At 37.8% G+C, this 16490-nt stretch overlaps 1 protein-coding gene across 3 annotated transcripts; it reads left to right on the forward strand.

Moving 5' to 3' along the window:
• The first annotated feature begins 184 nt into the window (after positions 1-184).
• Positions 185-9035, forward strand: LOC105472238 (zona pellucida binding protein 2). 3 transcript variants are annotated; one of them, XM_071083080.1, is made up of 9 exons: positions 359-398; positions 546-611; positions 2062-2202; positions 2501-2626; positions 3271-3432; positions 4083-4301; positions 4859-4941; positions 7095-7275; positions 8569-9035. In XM_071083080.1, exons 4-9 carry the CDS (start codon positions 2548-2550, stop codon positions 8661-8663), a joined length of 819 nt encoding a protein of 272 aa, XP_070939181.1. In that variant the 5' UTR covers positions 359-398; positions 546-611; positions 2062-2202; positions 2501-2547; the 3' UTR covers positions 8664-9035. The 3 variants fall into 3 exon arrangements, with proteins under 3 accessions (XP_011723595.2, XP_070939180.1, XP_070939181.1); XM_071083079.1 differs by lacking the exon at positions 2062-2202 and having other exon boundaries at positions 190-398; XM_011725293.3 differs by lacking the exons at positions 2062-2202; positions 8569-9035 and having other exon boundaries at positions 185-398; positions 4859-4955; positions 7095-7260.
• Positions 9036-16490: the final 7455 nt, after the last annotated feature.

A 16490-nucleotide genomic window follows, 5' to 3' on the forward strand; every position in this document is an offset into this window, starting at 1 on the left:
TTCCTCCCTTCCGCTCCACTCAGAGAACAAGGGGCCAGGAGCGCGAGAAAATGGCGCCGGAAGCGAGGCGCGAAGATTCGCAGGCCTGCTGCCCTGTGGGCGCGAGGGGAACTGGCGTTCGCCTCGCCTCCCTCGCCGTCGCCCAGCCCCAGCGCGCGAGAATCGAAGCACGCACGCGCTCTCCTGCGCGTCCGCTCCCGCGGTGGCGACGGACGGGTAGGGGAGGCGACCCCGGCGTTCTGCTCCGCACTGTGTAGGAGGTGGGGCGGTGCGGAGGTGTTGGGCCGGGGCTGAGGTAGGAAGGGGTCTGTCCCTCGACGCCTCCTGCAAAGCCAGCCCCTGAACTGTGATGGGAACGTGGGTCCTACTCTCCGCGGTGCTCTGGTGCCTCACAGGAGGTGGGGCTCCCTCCGCCCGGTGCCCAGTCCTCTCCCTCTGCCCGAGCTTCCCGGTCCTGCCTCCTTCGCCTTGCCCTGTCCTGCCCTGCCCGACTCTGAACCCCGCTCCTCTTCTAAGTAAAAGTCAGTGGTTTCTTTCCTCCGCAGTCCGATGCCCGCGTTCTACGTTATTCAATACGAAGGGCTTCATTTATGGCAAGACAGGACAGCCAGGTAATAAGGACCTCTACACACGCGGGCCCATTGGAGGGGCCGGAACTGCGAAGCTCTTCCCGGAAGAGCTTCCCTTACCTGGAGGGAAGGGGAACGAGCCAGCCTTTATTGAGCATCTATTATACCAAGCATCTGCTTGGCAGTTCACGACGGTCGCATCTTTTCATCCTTACAGCGACCCCTATTGTGTCGCCTTGCTCTAAAGCCTTGCAGCTCACAAGGGGCTGGGATTTATTCCAGATCTCTTTCTCTGATGCCATCTCACTTCCAGGTGTCTCTGCTGCTTTGCAACGCGGGAAAGCCACGCAGAGGAGTGATTTCCAAGGCCTTCTGTTTGGAATATCTTTAATCCTCTCCTTATTAACTGGAAAACTCACACGCATCCTTCAGGGCTCAGCTCAAATGTCCTTTATCTCTGCAGTGAAACTTTCCCGAGGAAAATTAGTTACATAGCTAATTTTAGATAAATTGAGCCAGTTGATAGCACGTGTCATGTTTAGACTCCTTGTATGTTTGGGTTCTCTCCCTGACCCCCAACCAAATTGTAGGACTTTGTCTTTATGTGCTCAGAGCCTGGCTGGCATTCAGTAGGCTTTAAAATTAATATTTTTCCGGGTTGCAGTGATTCCAAGCATACCATCGTTCTGTCCACCCAACCAGAAACAAGGAGTAATCGCACATCTTCCTATATGCCCCAGATAGGCTTAATTATTGTTCCTAATGGAGAAAATCTGCAGTTAGAGATGGGGTTTCACCATGTTGGTCAGGCTGGTATTGAACTTCTGACCTCAGGTGATCCGCACGCCTCAGCCTCCCGAAATGCTGGGATTACAGGCATGAGCCACAGCACCCAGCATATATATATGTGTGTATATGTGTGTATGTGTGTACATATATATATATATATATATATATTTTTTTTTTTTTTTTTTTTTTTTTAAGACAGGGTCTCTCTCCATCACCCAGGCTGGAGTGCAGTGGTGTGATCTCGGCTCACTGCAACCTCCGCCTCCTGGATTCAAGCAATTCTTCTGCCTCAGCCTCCCAAGTAGCTGGGATTACAGGCGCCCACCACCATGCCCAGCAAATTTTTGTGTATTTTTAGTAGAGACGGGGTTTCACCATGTTGGCCAAGCTGGTCTTGAACTCCTGACCTAGGTGATCCTCCCAAAGTGCTGGGATTACAGGCGTGAGCCACCACTCCCGGCTAATCATCTTTAAAATAGTGTTGCTGAAGCGTTTTTCTGAACTTTTTTTGAGAGGGAGTCTCGCTCTGTTGCCCAGGCGGGAGTGCAGTGGTGCAGTCTCGGCTCACTGCAGCCTCTGCCTCCCGGGTTCAAGCGAGTGTCCTCCATCAGCCTCCCGGGTAGCTGGGATTATAGGCCTGCATCACCACACCAAGCTAAATTTTGTATTTTTAGTAGATACGGGGTTTTGCCATTTTCCTCAGGCTGGTCTCAAACTCCTGGACTCAAGCAATCCGCTGCCTTGGCCTTCCAAAATGCTGGGATTACAGCCATGAGCCACCGTGCCCAGGCCTTTTCTGAACTTTGAATTGCTTCCACCAACCCTCCAAAAAATTATGATTTGAGTGAGTTCTAAATCTGTACATTAAAATGAACTTTAAATGTATAATGCATATTTTTATAAACAAAACTGTAATATGGAAAAATGTCATGACTCATGACTAATAGTGTAGAGTTTTAAAAAGCTTACTATGAGAAGCAAAAAGGACTTCAGACTAGTGTTCTAAATGTTATATATTGATTTTTAAAATAGTGAAATCCAGCAAGAACTAATTCATGTCTTCAGGACAAAATGGTAGGAGTATATTTCTTAATTTAATTTTGCTATATAATGTAGTTATACATTATTTTATTTCATCACAGGCAAAATATATGTAAAGTTACATCAAAATAGCCCAGTCCTTATCTGTATGGATTTTAAGCTTTCTAAAAAAGAAATAGTGGACCCCACCTACTTATGGATTGGGCCTAATGAAAAGACGTTAACAGGTAAATTTGATTTTAATATGTACTTTTTTAATGATGTGAACATATTTTTAGAAAATCACTATTGCTTATTGGAAAGAACAAATTGAAATTTAATTTTAATGGCAGTTTCTCTTGCTCCCTACTTAGAAAAATCATGTTATATTTTGGCCACTTCCTTATTTTCTCCTTATGCAAAAACTGAAGCGGTAATTTTTGTGCCCTACTTCTCAGAGCTGTATTAATTCAAAGATCTTTATAAAACCTAAAATTTATCATTGTAGCACCAGTAATAGGAGATGAAATATCTAATATATAATTTTTCATGATGTTAAGAGTGCCTTGGAACATAAATATTATTAATTAGTTTCCAACTTGTCTGAAGAAATTGTATAGTACTACAGAGCAATGTAATCTCTTTTTCTGAATTACTGGTATGAGCCAATTGAAACTAGATGCCAAGAAACAAAGAAAACCAAAATATATTTCAAAAGTGTACTTATGTAGTCTTCCATAGAGTAATATGACAGAATTAAGATTTTGTGGGATTCTTAAAGTTGAGATAGTTCATTAATTTTTAAAAATTTTGTATCTATTTGTAACTCCAAGTGTACTAAATAATGCTTGATATGTTATATGTTAAATAAGTAATTTACTATTCTGTTTAGGAAATAATAGAATAAATATAACTAAAACTGGACAGCTGATGGTGAAAGATTTTTTGGAGCCTTTGTCTGGACTTTACACATGTACTCTTTCTTATAAGACTGTTAAAGCAGAAACCCAAGAAGAAAAGACAGTCAAAAAGAGATATGACTTTATGGTCTTTGGTAAGAATTTAGGCACCTTTTAACTTGTACATTTAGTTCAGATCACAATTAAGTGTATGGTTTCTCCGTTTAATGAAAAAGAGTCTGTAATAGGTGACTATCACCAATTACGACTTACAAAATATTTCGGGATGTATTTGACTAAGCAAACTCTTAAGTTGACATCAAGATAGTTTATCCTAAATAATCTTCTTTCAACTCCCTACTTGCCTCTGTCTAGATATGCAAGCACATCTACTTTATCACAATTTAGCAGGTAATTTTAAAACTGATCTTTAATTCTATAAAAGCAAGTTAATGATCCTTTCACTGGGCTGTGCTGACAGCAATAATAATTTCTGTGAATTAAGGCCCTCCCCAAAAAGTCTTTCTTTTTCTTGATACTGTTATCTATATAGCCAACCCACAGAAGCCATTTCTCTTGATGTACCAAGTAGATAATATATCAGATGAAAACAACATTTCTCATTAAAGTTAACAGTTTTGTGTATTTTTGTGAGGACTAACTGATAAAACATGTTATTAGATAAGTTTCTATGCTGATTGCAAGATTGGTGGGATTGAGTATTACATAGTGTTTGAAAATTGTTTGGTAGAGGAAATTAATGCTAGGCACCATTGCTTTTACTCTCATCCTTCTGTTTTTAAAGCCTATCGGGAACCTGATTATTCATATCAGATGGCTGTACGTTTTACCACAAAGTCTTGCATAGGGAGATACAATGATGTGTTCTTTAGAGTGCTGAAGAAAATCTTGGATAATCTAATGTCTGATTTGTCATGCCATGTCATAGAGCCATCATATAAATGCCATTCTGTTGAAATTCCAGAACATGGCCTCATACATGAGCTATTTATAGCATTTCAAGGTAAAATTTTAAAAATTTATTTAATTTTGAATTTAGTCCTGAACCACAATAGATTGCAAAATTAATTACCGTATTAATATAAGATATTTTTAAAGTAATAGGTCTTAAATGTTTGTTAAGCACTAAAGTATGTAGTTGACCTTAGCCTGTTGATGGTTTTAAAACTTAACACACCAAGTAATTACTTTCAAATGACATATTGTTGCTTCTTTAAAATCAATATTTTATTAATACAGCCTTTAGGCAGCTAATATTTCACTTATAACTTCTTATAGAATTTTAAATTGCATTTTTGAAAACTTAGTAAAAGTGAATAACCAAACCACATTTATTTCTATTCATTTTAAAGCCTTGTAGTTACTTACATTAGCCCCCAGATGGAGTGAAACCATCAAGTATAAATTATTCAAATTGTACACCTTGTTTTATTACTAGGATTAGATAGCTGGACTAAACACATGCCTGCATGCACAAGGAATTCAGCACTTGGACCTTTATTGAAATGTTCGGAACTTTTCAGAATCCGTTTGTGAATCTATTGGTTTTTTTCTCTTCAGTTAATCCTTTTGCACCAGGGTGGAAAGGTGCTTGCAATGGATCTGTTGACTGTGAAGATATCACTAATCGTAATATCCTCCAGGTGAGAATTTCATGGTAAGGAAGAAGTATTTGTCTTTTTCTTCTTTTAGAGACAGGGTGTCACCCAGGCTGGAGTGTAGTGGTGCGACCATAGGTCACTGCAGACTCAAACTCCTGGGCTCAAGTGATCTTCCTGCCTCAGCCAAGGAAGAAGTATTTGAAAATCAATAAAGCCATTTTAAAATTTTTTGTAAATACTTTCTTATATTGAAACATTTCTTTAAAAACCTATTTCTCCATCTTGTGAATATTTATCAATAATAAAAACATTTCAAAGGAGGAAATAAATTATTTTTAAAAAAACAAATATAAAGTATTAATAATACTGATTTTTCAAGTATCGATTTTTGGTTTCAGTTTTTTAAACTGAGATTATGAGATTCTTAGTTATTTCAAGATGTGATTTTTTTTTTCTTTATCAAAAGAGAGCTGGAGTATCAAGATGTGTTATTCTGGAGTAGCACATCTGTAATATCAGTTCCCAAGGTTAGTATTATGTATTTTATCTATTACAGAAGGATAGATCCCTGGTCTTTGTTCCCCAAGTGATGATTAAATAGTAACTTAAAGAACAATTTCACAAACATGTCACCCTACGTTAAGCCAATGGTGCTTCCAAAATTATATCTACATTGGTCATAATAGTTGCTCTCCCCTCTACCATCCTCAGAGGCTAAGGACATAGTCTTAAAAATCCCTTCACTCTCTGGTCTAGTTCCTGAGCTCATACCCTTAATTGATACTGTGCATGGCTTATGAGAAGTACTTAGTTAAAATTAGTTATTATTAAATTCTGTGCTCAAAAACCCAAAATTTACATCATCAGTTTATAATGCTGATTAAAGAAAAGTCTTTTTTTCTTTTCTTCTTTTTTTTTTTTTTTTTTTTTTGAGACACAGTCTTGCTCTGTTGCCCAGGCTGGAGTGCAGTGGCGGCCATCTCAGCTCACTGCAACCTCCATCTCCCAGGTTCAAGCAATTCTCCTGCCTCAGCCTCCCAAATAGCTGGGACTAAAGGTGTGCACCACCACACCCAGCTAATTTTTTGTACTTTTATCAGAGACGGGGTTTCACCATGTTGGCTAGGCTGGTCTCACTCCTGACCTCCAAAGATCTGCCCACCTCAGCCTCCCAAAGTGCTGGGATCACAGGTGTGAGCCACCGCACCCGGCCAAGAAAAGTCTTACTTTCCGTTTTGCTTGACACTTTTTCTTTGATGATCATGGAAATTAGATATAATGAACACCCAATTATCTACATATGGGATAGACATTGCAAATAATTCAAAACAAGTTTTTTGTCTTAATTTTTCTTTTCATTTTGTTTTGTTTTGTTTTTGAGATGGAGTCTCATTCTGTCACCCAAGCTGCAGTGCAGTGGCACAGTCTCGGCTCACTGCAGCCTCTGCCTCTGGATTCAAGTGATTCTTGTGCCTCAGCTTCCCGAGTAGCTGGGATTACAGGTGCCTGCCACTACACCTGGCTAAGTTTTGTATTTTTTAGTAGAGACGAGGTTTCACCATGTTGGCCAGGCTGGTCTCGAACTCGTGGCCTCAAGTGATTCGCCCACCTCTGCCTCCCAAAGTGCTGAGATTACAGGCATAAGCCACCGCGCCCAGCCTAATCTTAATTTTAATTTTTATTTTTATTTATTTTGTGGTTTTTTTTTTGAGATGGCGTCTCGCATTGTCACCCAGGCTGGAGTGCAGTGGCATGATCTCGGCTCACTGCAACCTCTGCCTCCTGGGTTCAAGGGATTCTCCTGCCTCAGCCTCCTGAGTAGCTGGGACTACAGACACATAACACCACGCCCAGCTAATTTTTGAATTTTTAATAGAGACGGGGTTTCACCGTGTTGGCCAGGATGGTCTCGATCTCTTGATCTCTTGATGTGCCCGCCTTGGTCTCCCAAAGTGCTGGGTTTACAGGCATGAGACACCGCGCCCAGCCAATTTTTCTTAACCATTGCACATATTAATTAACAACAATTGATAAGGTCAAGGCTAGACTAATTTTGGTGTTAGCACACACCTTTTCAGGAATTTCTCTATGTAAAGTATGGCATGCTTACAGTACATTATTGCCTGTGATACTGGAGGATAAATTTGGTTCATGGTTTAGTAATTGTACCTTTCTCTGGTATTTTTCAACCTTAGGCAAGAGATCGAATAGAAGAATTTTTTTGGAGCCAAGCATATATTTTCTACCATAACTTTAATAAAACTCTACCAGCAATGCATTTTGTGGACCACAGTTTGCAAGTAGTACGTCTGGATAGCTGTCGACCAGGCTTTGGAAAAGATGAAAGTCTACACAGTAATTGCGCTAGCTGTTGTGGTAACTATAAAATATAAATATCTAAATATTTAGGTTATAGAGTCAGAAGAATATATAAGTAATTCACTTGGCATAACTGAATAGAATCTTTACAGTGATTCTTTTACCAAAAAAAAATATATATATGTGTGTGTGTATATATATATGTGTGTATATATATGTGTATATATATGTGTGTGTATATATATATGTGTGTGTATATATATATATTTAGCTAAAGGGAAGTAAAAATTCAAAGCCCCAATATATACATATATATTTTTTTTTTGAGATAGAGTCTCACTCTGTCACCCAGGCTGGAGTGCAGTGGCGCGATCTCAGCTCACCACAACCTCTGTCTCCTGGGTTCAAGTTATTCTTCTGCCTCAGCCTCCCCAGTAGCTACCACAGCTGGCTAATTTTTGTAAAAAGTAGGGACAGAGTTTCACCATGTTGACCAGGCTGGTCTCGATTGAACTCCTGACCTCAAATGATCCGTCTGCCTTGGCTTCCCAAAGTGCTGGGATTACAGGTGTGGGCTACCATGCTTGGCCCTTTTTTTTTTTTTTTTTTTTTTTTGAGACGGAGTCTGGCTCTGTCACCCACGCTGCAGTGCAGTGTGGCGCAGTCTCAGCTTACGGCAACTCTGCCTCCCAGGCTCAAGCCATCCTTCAACCTCAGCTTCCCGAGTAGCCAGGATTACAGGTGTGCATAAACATTTTTGTATTTTTAGTAGAGACAGAGTTTCGCCCTGTTGCCCCAACTGGTCTTGAATTCCTGAGCTCAAGCAATCTGCCCGCCTTGGCCTCCCAAAGTGCTGGGATTACAGGCATGAGTCACTGCGCCCAGCCAAAGCCCAAATTTCTTAAATATAGCTATTTTAATGTATATTAATTCTTCCTGATGTACTCTCTTGTATTATAAACATTTCTATAATGTTCTGTCTTAAGCTACTGTACAATGAAGGAAAACAGAATTGTCCTGCCTAGAAAGCAGAGAACTAGGAAATAGGAACTAGAAAACTAGAAATACGAACTCATAAATGGGGCACTGCAGAAGATACTGTAAAATGCTGATAGTAAAAGAAAAAATAGGATTCTCCCTTTCTCCTATTAAGATCATCAAATTATAAAGTTTGAAACTCGTAAATAATCTTCCACAACTTAAATGAGCTGAACATTACTTGGTATAATATAGGCACTGAAATGGTGTGATATTAAAGGCAGATTTACATTGTTGGCATAAAATACCTCCAAGTGGTAGAGGCATAAAATACCTCTAAATTATAATTACTCCCTGTGTTTTCCTCTGCAGTGGTTTGTAGTCCTGCGACTTTTAGTCCTGATGTTGATGTAACTTGTCAGACCTGCGTTTCTGTCCTTATCTACGGAGCTAAATCTTGCCCATAAACTTCAAACAAAAATCAGCCACATGAAGATTAGAGGTGGAAACATTGTTACTTACTTGTGGAAGTGAGGGACACAAGATGATTTTCACATCCCAGAGCATCACAGATAATTCCATCAAGTAAAATCGCTAAGACCAAACCACTGGAAAACATGCATTTGAGAAACTTTAAAATAAATGGTTAACATGGCATTTCTAAGAAGGCATTTAATCCAATATCTCCAGTGTACAAAGGAAACTTGAAGTATTAATGGATGATTTTTAATGAAATGTTTTATTGTTTACAAACAGTATGTTGCTTTGTACCTAGGAGTATAGTAAGGTCAAGAAGGGTATCAAAGTATAATAAAATAAAATTTTATACTCTCCATATATTTATTTGTTTGGAATCGCTCTTGTATGATATAAAGGCGTGTATATTATCTTTGTATTAGAACCAAAAAAGTTATTTATTTTGGTCCCTATGATTTTATTTTTAAGATAAATTAATATACTATATTTTTTAAAGTATAGGTTTAGGTTATAGAATAATAGAGCAGATAATACATAGAGTTCCATACACCCACCGTACCCCATACCCTCATTCCTCCTTACACAATTTCTCCTATTATTAAGATCTTGCATTAGTGTGGCACATTTGTTATGAATGATGAACCAATATTAATTTATTATTAATTATAGTCCATAATTCACATTAAGGTTCATTCTTTGTGTTGTAAGTTTATGTGGGTTTTGACAAATTCATAATGGCATGTGTGCACCATTGCAGTTTCATACAGAATAGTTTCACCACCCTAAAAATCCTCTCTGCTTCACTTATTTATCCCTTCCCCTGAGCCCTGGTAACCATTGATCTTTTTACTGTCTCTACAGTTTTGCTTTTTCCAAAATGTCATGTAGCTGATTGGAATTATACAGTATGTAGACTTTTTAGACTGGCTTCTTTCACTTAGCAATATGCATTTAAGCTTCCTCCATGTCTTTTTGTGACTTGATAGCTCATTTTTTATTGCTGAATAATGTTCATTGTATGGATATAGCACAGTGTGTTTATCCATTTGCCCATTAAAGGAAATCTTGGTTGCTTCCAGTTTTTGGTGATTAAGAATAAAGCCGCTATAGATCGAGACCATCCTGGCTAACACAGTGAAACGCCGTCTCTACTAAAAAAAAAAAAAAAAAAAAAAAAAAAAAAAAAAATTAGCCGGGCGTGGTGTCGGGCGCCTGTAGTCCCAGCTGCTCGGGAGGCTGAGGCAGGAGAATGGCGGGAACCCGGGAGGCGGAGCTTGCAGTGAGCTGAGATCCGGCCACTGCACTCCAGCCTGGGCGACAGAGCCAGACTCCGTCTCAAAAAAAAAAAAAAAAAAAAAAAAGAATAAAGCCGCTATAAACATCTGTGTGCAGGTTTTTGTATGAACATAAGTTTTCAACCCAATTGTGTAGATAACCTAGGAGTGTGACTGCTGGAGTGTGACTGTGTAGTTTCATGAGAAACTGCCATACTGTCTCCCAAAGTGGCTTACCATTTTGCATTACCACCAGCAATGAAAAAGTATTCCTGTTATCCTTATCCTTCCCTGCATTTGGTATTGTCAGTTTTTTTTATTTTGACCATTCTAATAGGTGTATGGTGGTATTTTATTGTTTTAATTTGCAATTTCCTAATGACATCTGATGTTGAACATCTTTTCATATGGTTATTTGCCATATGTGTTTTTTTTATTGAAGTGATTTCTATTGAAGTGACTCAAAGAACTCTTTGCATATATATATATGCAAAGAACTCTTAAGAATATATATATATAAAAAATACACAATTTTTTTGTTTTTTGAGACAGAGTCTTGCTCCATCACCCAGGCTGGACTTTGTATATTTTGGATACAAATTCTTTTTAATAAATCTTCCAATTTATTTTCTTAGTAACTTTAAAAGATACTATATTAACAGATTGCAACATATATGCATGTAATATATATGACAATAAAATTACAAAAGACAAGAAAGAAAGCGAAGCAATGTTGAAGGCAAGGTTTTGTATTTTACTAGAATTAAGTTTACGTATTAATCTGAAGTAGACTGTGATAGGATAATATGCATATTGCAATCACTGGCGCTACCACTAAGAAAACAACTGAAATAATACAACTCGAAAACAGAAACACTAAAAATCTACACTGGAAAATATTATTTAAGAAAAAAGAGACCAATTAAAGATGAAAGAAAGAACAACAACAACAACAGAAAGACAGGAGAAATACAGAAAACAATTAGCAAAATGGTAAATTTAAGTACAACCATATCAATCATTGTATTAAATGTTATAGTTCTAATAATGCAATCAAAAAGCAAAAATTGTCAGACAGACTGAGTAAAAAGAAAAATTCAATCATCACTAACTGCAAAAGACATACATTAGATTCAAAGACACAAATAGTCCCAAAGTAAAAATAAAAAATATAGACACTGTACAAGCAGTAACCATAATATAGCTCAAGTGAATATATTGGTATCAGGCAAAATCGATGTTAAAACACGTACTACTCAGCATGAAAGGGGTATTTCATAATGAATACAGGTTAAATACATCAAGGAGAAATAATGTAACTGCACCTAACAACAGAGCTTCAAAATATTCAAGTCAAAATGTAAAGAATTAAAAAAAGGAAAATAGATAACTTGATAACAATAATTGAATATTTCAATAATTTACTTTCAGTAATTGATAGAGCAGCTGGTACAAAAGCCATAAAGGATGTAGAAGACATAGACAACATTATCAACCCTCTCGAGCTGACTGACATCTGACAAGGTGATAGAGGTGGCATCTTTTTTTTCTTTTTTCCCAAATTTTTAATTAAATACACTTTTGCAAAGATCTTTTCACGTTCTTTGTGAAAATTTGCAAAAGACATTCTTTCTCTTTATTCCTTCAGCTTTTCACTCCTTCAATAATGCCTTTCACAGAGAAGGTTTTTAATTTTAATAAAGTCCAACTTAATAATTTTTCTTTCATGGGTCATGCTTTTGTTGTCATATCTGAAAACTCATTGCCAAACCTAAGGTAACTAGATATTCTTGTTATCTTCTAGAAGTTATATAGTTTTATGTTTTATATGTAATTCTAAGATCCATTTGGAGTTAATTTTTATGAAAAGTATAAATTGTATGTCTAGATTCATTTTTTTTGCATATTGATATCCAATTGTTCCAGCACCATTTGCTGAACAGACTGTTCTTCCTCCATTGAATAACATTTGCTCCTTTTCTCCTTTGTCAAAGATTAGTTGACTATATTTATAAGGGTCTATGTGTGGGCTCTTTATTCTGCTCCATTACCATTTTGTCTATTATTTTGTCAATACCACACTCCCTCGATTACCATATAGTAAGTCTTACATTTGAGTAGCATCGGTCCTCTGACTTTGTTCTTTAGTTTGGTGTTATTCTGAGTCTTTTGCTGCTGCATGTAAACCATAGAATCATTTTGTTGATAACCACAAAATAACTTGCTGGGAGCTTGTTTGGGATTACAGTGAATCTATAGGTCAAGTTGGGGAGAATTAACATGTTAACAATATTAAGTCTTCTGATCTATGAATAGAATCTCTCTCCGTTTATTTAGATATTCTTTGATTTCTTTTATTGGAGTTTTGTCATTTTCCTCATATAGATCCTGTACATATATTATTGTATTTATGCCTTAATATTTAATTTTTTCATGCTAATATAAATGATATTGTGCTTTTAATTTCAAAGTCCAAATGTTCATTGCTGGTATATAGAAAGGCAATTGACTTTTGTATATTAACCTTATATCCTGTGACTTTACTGTAATTACTTAGTTCCAGGAATTTTTTGCCTATTCTTTGGGATTTTCTACATTGACAATCATATCATCTGTGAACAAAGACAGTTTTATTTCTTCCTTTCCAATCTGTATACCTTTTATTTTCCTTCTTTTCTTATCGCATCAGCTAGGACTTTGAGTATAATGTTGAATAAGAGTGGTGAGAGGGGATATCCTTGCCTCATGCCCAGTCTAAAAGAAAGAGAAAACACCTAGTTTTTTGCCATTAAGTGTGATATTAGTTATAGACTTTTTGTAGACTTTCTTTGCTAAGTTAAAAAATCCCCTCTATTCCTAGTTTGCTGAGAATTTTTATCACAAATTGGTAGTAGACTTTGTCAAATGCATTTTCTGCATTTATTGATATGATCATATGATTTTTCTTTAACCTGTTAATGTTATGGATTACATTAATTAATTTTTAAATGTTGGACCAGCATTGCATATTTGGAATAAATCCTTCTTGGCTATGTGAATAAATATTTTTATACATTGTTGGACTTAATTTGCTAATATTCTGTTAGGGATTTTTGCATTTATGTTCATGAGATATATTAGTCTGGAGTTTTACTTTTTGTAATATCTTTATCTGGTTTTAGTATTAGAGTATGCTGGCCTCATAGGATGTGAGTTAGGAAGTGTTCCCTTTGCTTCAGTTTTTATGGAAGAGACTATAGAGAATATCATTTCTTTCTTAAATGTTTGGTGGAATTCACCAGTAAAGCTGTCTGGGCCTCTAACAAATACTGGAAGGTACTTAAAAATCATAGTGAAGGGGCTGGGATAGTGTAGTAGGCAGAATAAAGGCCCCTCAAGGATGTCCACATCTTCATCCACAAAACCTGTGAATATGTTAAATTACATGTAAAGGTGAATTAAATAAAGTTACAGCAGAATTAAGGTGGCTAAACATTAAAATAGGGAGATTATACTTGATTATCTTGGTGGGTCCAATGTAAACACAAGGGTCTCTATGAAAGAGGAAGAAAGAAACAAATGAGAAAGAGAAAGAGATGGGGATGACAGAAGCAGAGTCAAAGAGATGTTATGTTGTTGGCTTTGAACACAGAGGAAGACAGCCATGAGCCAAGGAGTGCGGGTGGCCTCTAGAAGCTGGAAAAGACAAGGAAATGGTTTCTGTAGAGCCTCCAAAAAGGAACAAAGTCCCGCAAACACCTTGTGTTTAGCCCAGTGAGACTCATATTGGATTTCTGGCCTCCACAATGTTAAGATAGCAAAATTTTGTGATTTTGTTTTGTTTTGTTTTTTAGAGACAGGGTCTCACTATATTGCCCAGGCTGATCTTGAACTCCTGGGGAGTTTGTGTTGTTTTAAGCCACTAAAAAGCAAAACAACAACAACAAAAAACTATCTGGGCCTGATGCTTTCTGTCTTGGAAGGTTATTAATTATAGATTCAATTTCTGGCTGGACATGGTGGCTCACACCTGTAATCCCAGCACTTCAGGAGGCTGAGGCCAGCAGATCACTTGAGCTCAGTTGTTGGAGACCAGCCTGGCCAACATGGTGAAACCCTGTCTCTACTAAAAATACAAAAATTAGCCATGCATGGTGGCATGCACCTGTAATCCCAGCCACTTGGGAGGCTGAGGCATGAGAATTGCTTGAACCCAGGAGGCAGAGGTTGCAGTGAGCCAAGATCATGCCACTGCACTCCAGCCTGGGCAACAGAGCAAGACTCTGTCTCAAAAATAATAAATAAAAATAAAAAATAAAAAATTCAATTTCTTTAATAGATCTGAACCTATTCAGAGTATCTATTTCTTCTGGTGTACATTTTGGTAGGTTTTGTCCTTTAAGTGATTTGTTCATTTCATCTCAATGATCAAATTATAGGATTATTTCTAATATTCCTTTATTATCCTTTTTTTTTTTTTTTTTTTTTTTTTTTTTGAGACGGAGTCTTGCTCTGTCGCCCAGGCTGGAGTGCAGTGGCGCGATCTCGGCTCACTGCAAGCTCCGCCTCCCGGGTTCACGCCATTCTCCTGCCTCAGCCTCCCGAGTAGCTGGGACTACAGGCGCCCACAACCGCGCCCGGCTAATTTTTTGTATTTTTAGTAGAGACGGGGTTTCACCGTGGTCTCGATCTCCTGACCTTGTGATCCGCCCGCCTCGGCCTCCCAAAGTGCTGGGATTACAGGCGTGAGCCACCGCGCCCGGCTTATTATCCTTTTAATGTCATTAATGACATTAATGTTTAGTAGTGATAATCTCTCTTTTATTTCTGATATTAGCAATTTGTGTCTTCCCCTTTTTTTTCTTGGTTAGCCTGGCCAGAGTTTTATCAATTTTATTGATGTTTTCTAAGAACCAGCTTTTGGTTTCCTTGATTCTCTCTGTTGATTCCCTGCTTTCAATTTAATTGATCGTTGCTCTAATTCTAATTAGTTCTTTTTTTCTGCCTGCTTTAGATTTATGTTGCTCTTCGTCCTCTAGTTTCCAGAAACTTGTACCTCTAATCTAAGGCACATGCTTAGATTGTTGATTTTGTATTTTCCTTATTTTCTGATGTATGCATTCAATGCTGTAACTTTCCCTCTAAACATTTGCTGAATCCCACAAGTTTTTATAAGTTGTATTTTCATTTTTGTTTAGTTTAAAATATTTTAAAATATCTTTTGAGACTTCTTTGACCCATGTGTTATTTAGACGCCTGTTGTTTAACCTCCAAATATTTTTTAATTTTCCAGCTATCTTTCTGTTATTGATTTTTAGTCTAAGTCCATTGTGGTCTGCAGGCATACTGTGTATGGCTTTTTTTTTTTTTTGAGACGGAGTCTCACTCTGTCACCCAGGCTGGAGTGCAGTGGTGCCATCTCAGTTCACTGCAACCTCTGCTTCCCAGGTTCGAGTGATTCTCCTGCCTCAGCCTCCCAAGTAGCTCGGACAATAGGCCCCTGCCACCATGCGTGGCTAATATTTTTATGTATTTTTAGTAGAGATGGGGTTTCACCATACTGGCCAGGCTGGTCTTGAACTCCTGACATTGTGATCTGCCCGCCTCGGCCTCCCAAAGTGCTGGGATTACAGGCGTGAGCCACCAGGCCTGGCTTACTTTTATTGTTTTAAATGTGACCAGTACTCAGGAGGCTGAGGTAGGAGGATTGCTTAAGGCCAGGAGTTTGAGACCAGCCTGGGCAACATAAGCCCCTCTTAAAAATGTTTTGCTCAGGTGCTCTGTTACGTCCAGAATGTTGTTTATCCTGGTGAATGTTTCATGTGAGCTTTAGGAGAATGTATATTCTGCTATTGGATGGAGATTCTGTAAATGTCAATTAGATCCAGTTGATTGATGATGCTATAGTTCAACTGTATCTTTACTGATTTTCCGCCTGCTGCATTTGTCTATCACTGATAGAAGAGTGTTGACGTTTCCAAGAATAATAATGGATTTGTCTGCTTCTTTTGCAGTTCTGTTAGTTTTTGCCTCACCTATTTTGACGCTCTGTTGTTAGGCACCTATAAAGGACTGTTATGTCTTCCTGGAGAATTGACCCCTTTATCATTATGTAATACTATTCTTCATCCCTGATAATTTTCCTTGCTCAGAAGTCTACTTTGTCTTTATAATTAATATAGCTACTCGAGCTTTCCTTTGATTAGTGTTAGCATGGTATACTTTTTTCTTTTCCTTTAACCTAATGATAACCAGTTGCTAATAGATCAGCTATTCTGAAATGAGGACTTTCTGTCAGGATAGTAATGTTTTATTTTCACTGTCAGTTGTCTTTGTTTCCTGCATAACTATAACAGATTGCTAATTAACATTGATAAATATATCTGATTACTTTTTCCAATCACCATACAGGTTGAGTATCCCTTATTCAAAATACTTGGGGCCAAGCATGGTGGCTAACATCTGTAGTACCAGCATTTTGGGAGGCTGAAGCAGGAGGATCATTTGAGGCCAGGAGTTTGAGACCTGCCTGAGCAACATAGTGAGACCCCGTCTCTACAAAAA

The sequence above is a fragment of the Macaca nemestrina genome, chromosome 17 (genome assembly GCF_043159975.1).
Source record: "Macaca nemestrina isolate mMacNem1 chromosome 17, mMacNem.hap1, whole genome shotgun sequence".
Lineage (NCBI taxonomy): Eukaryota > Metazoa > Chordata > Mammalia > Primates > Cercopithecidae > Macaca > Macaca nemestrina.

What these genes read in the sequence shown, in the direction of transcription:
- LOC105472238 (XM_071083079.1), top strand. Translation starts at nt 350, where the DNA reads ATGGGAACGTGGGTCCTACTCTCCGCGGTGCTCTGGTGCCTCACAGGA. An exon ending in TAATGAAAAGACGTTAACAG is followed by an intron (nt 2,627 to 3,270) that starts GTAAATTTGATT and finishes TATTCTGTTTAG; the next exon opens with GAAATAATAGAATAAATATA. An exon ending in GCTATTTATAGCATTTCAAG is followed by an intron (nt 4,302 to 4,858) that starts GTAAAATTTTAA and finishes TTTTCTCTTCAG; the next exon opens with TTAATCCTTTTGCACCAGGG.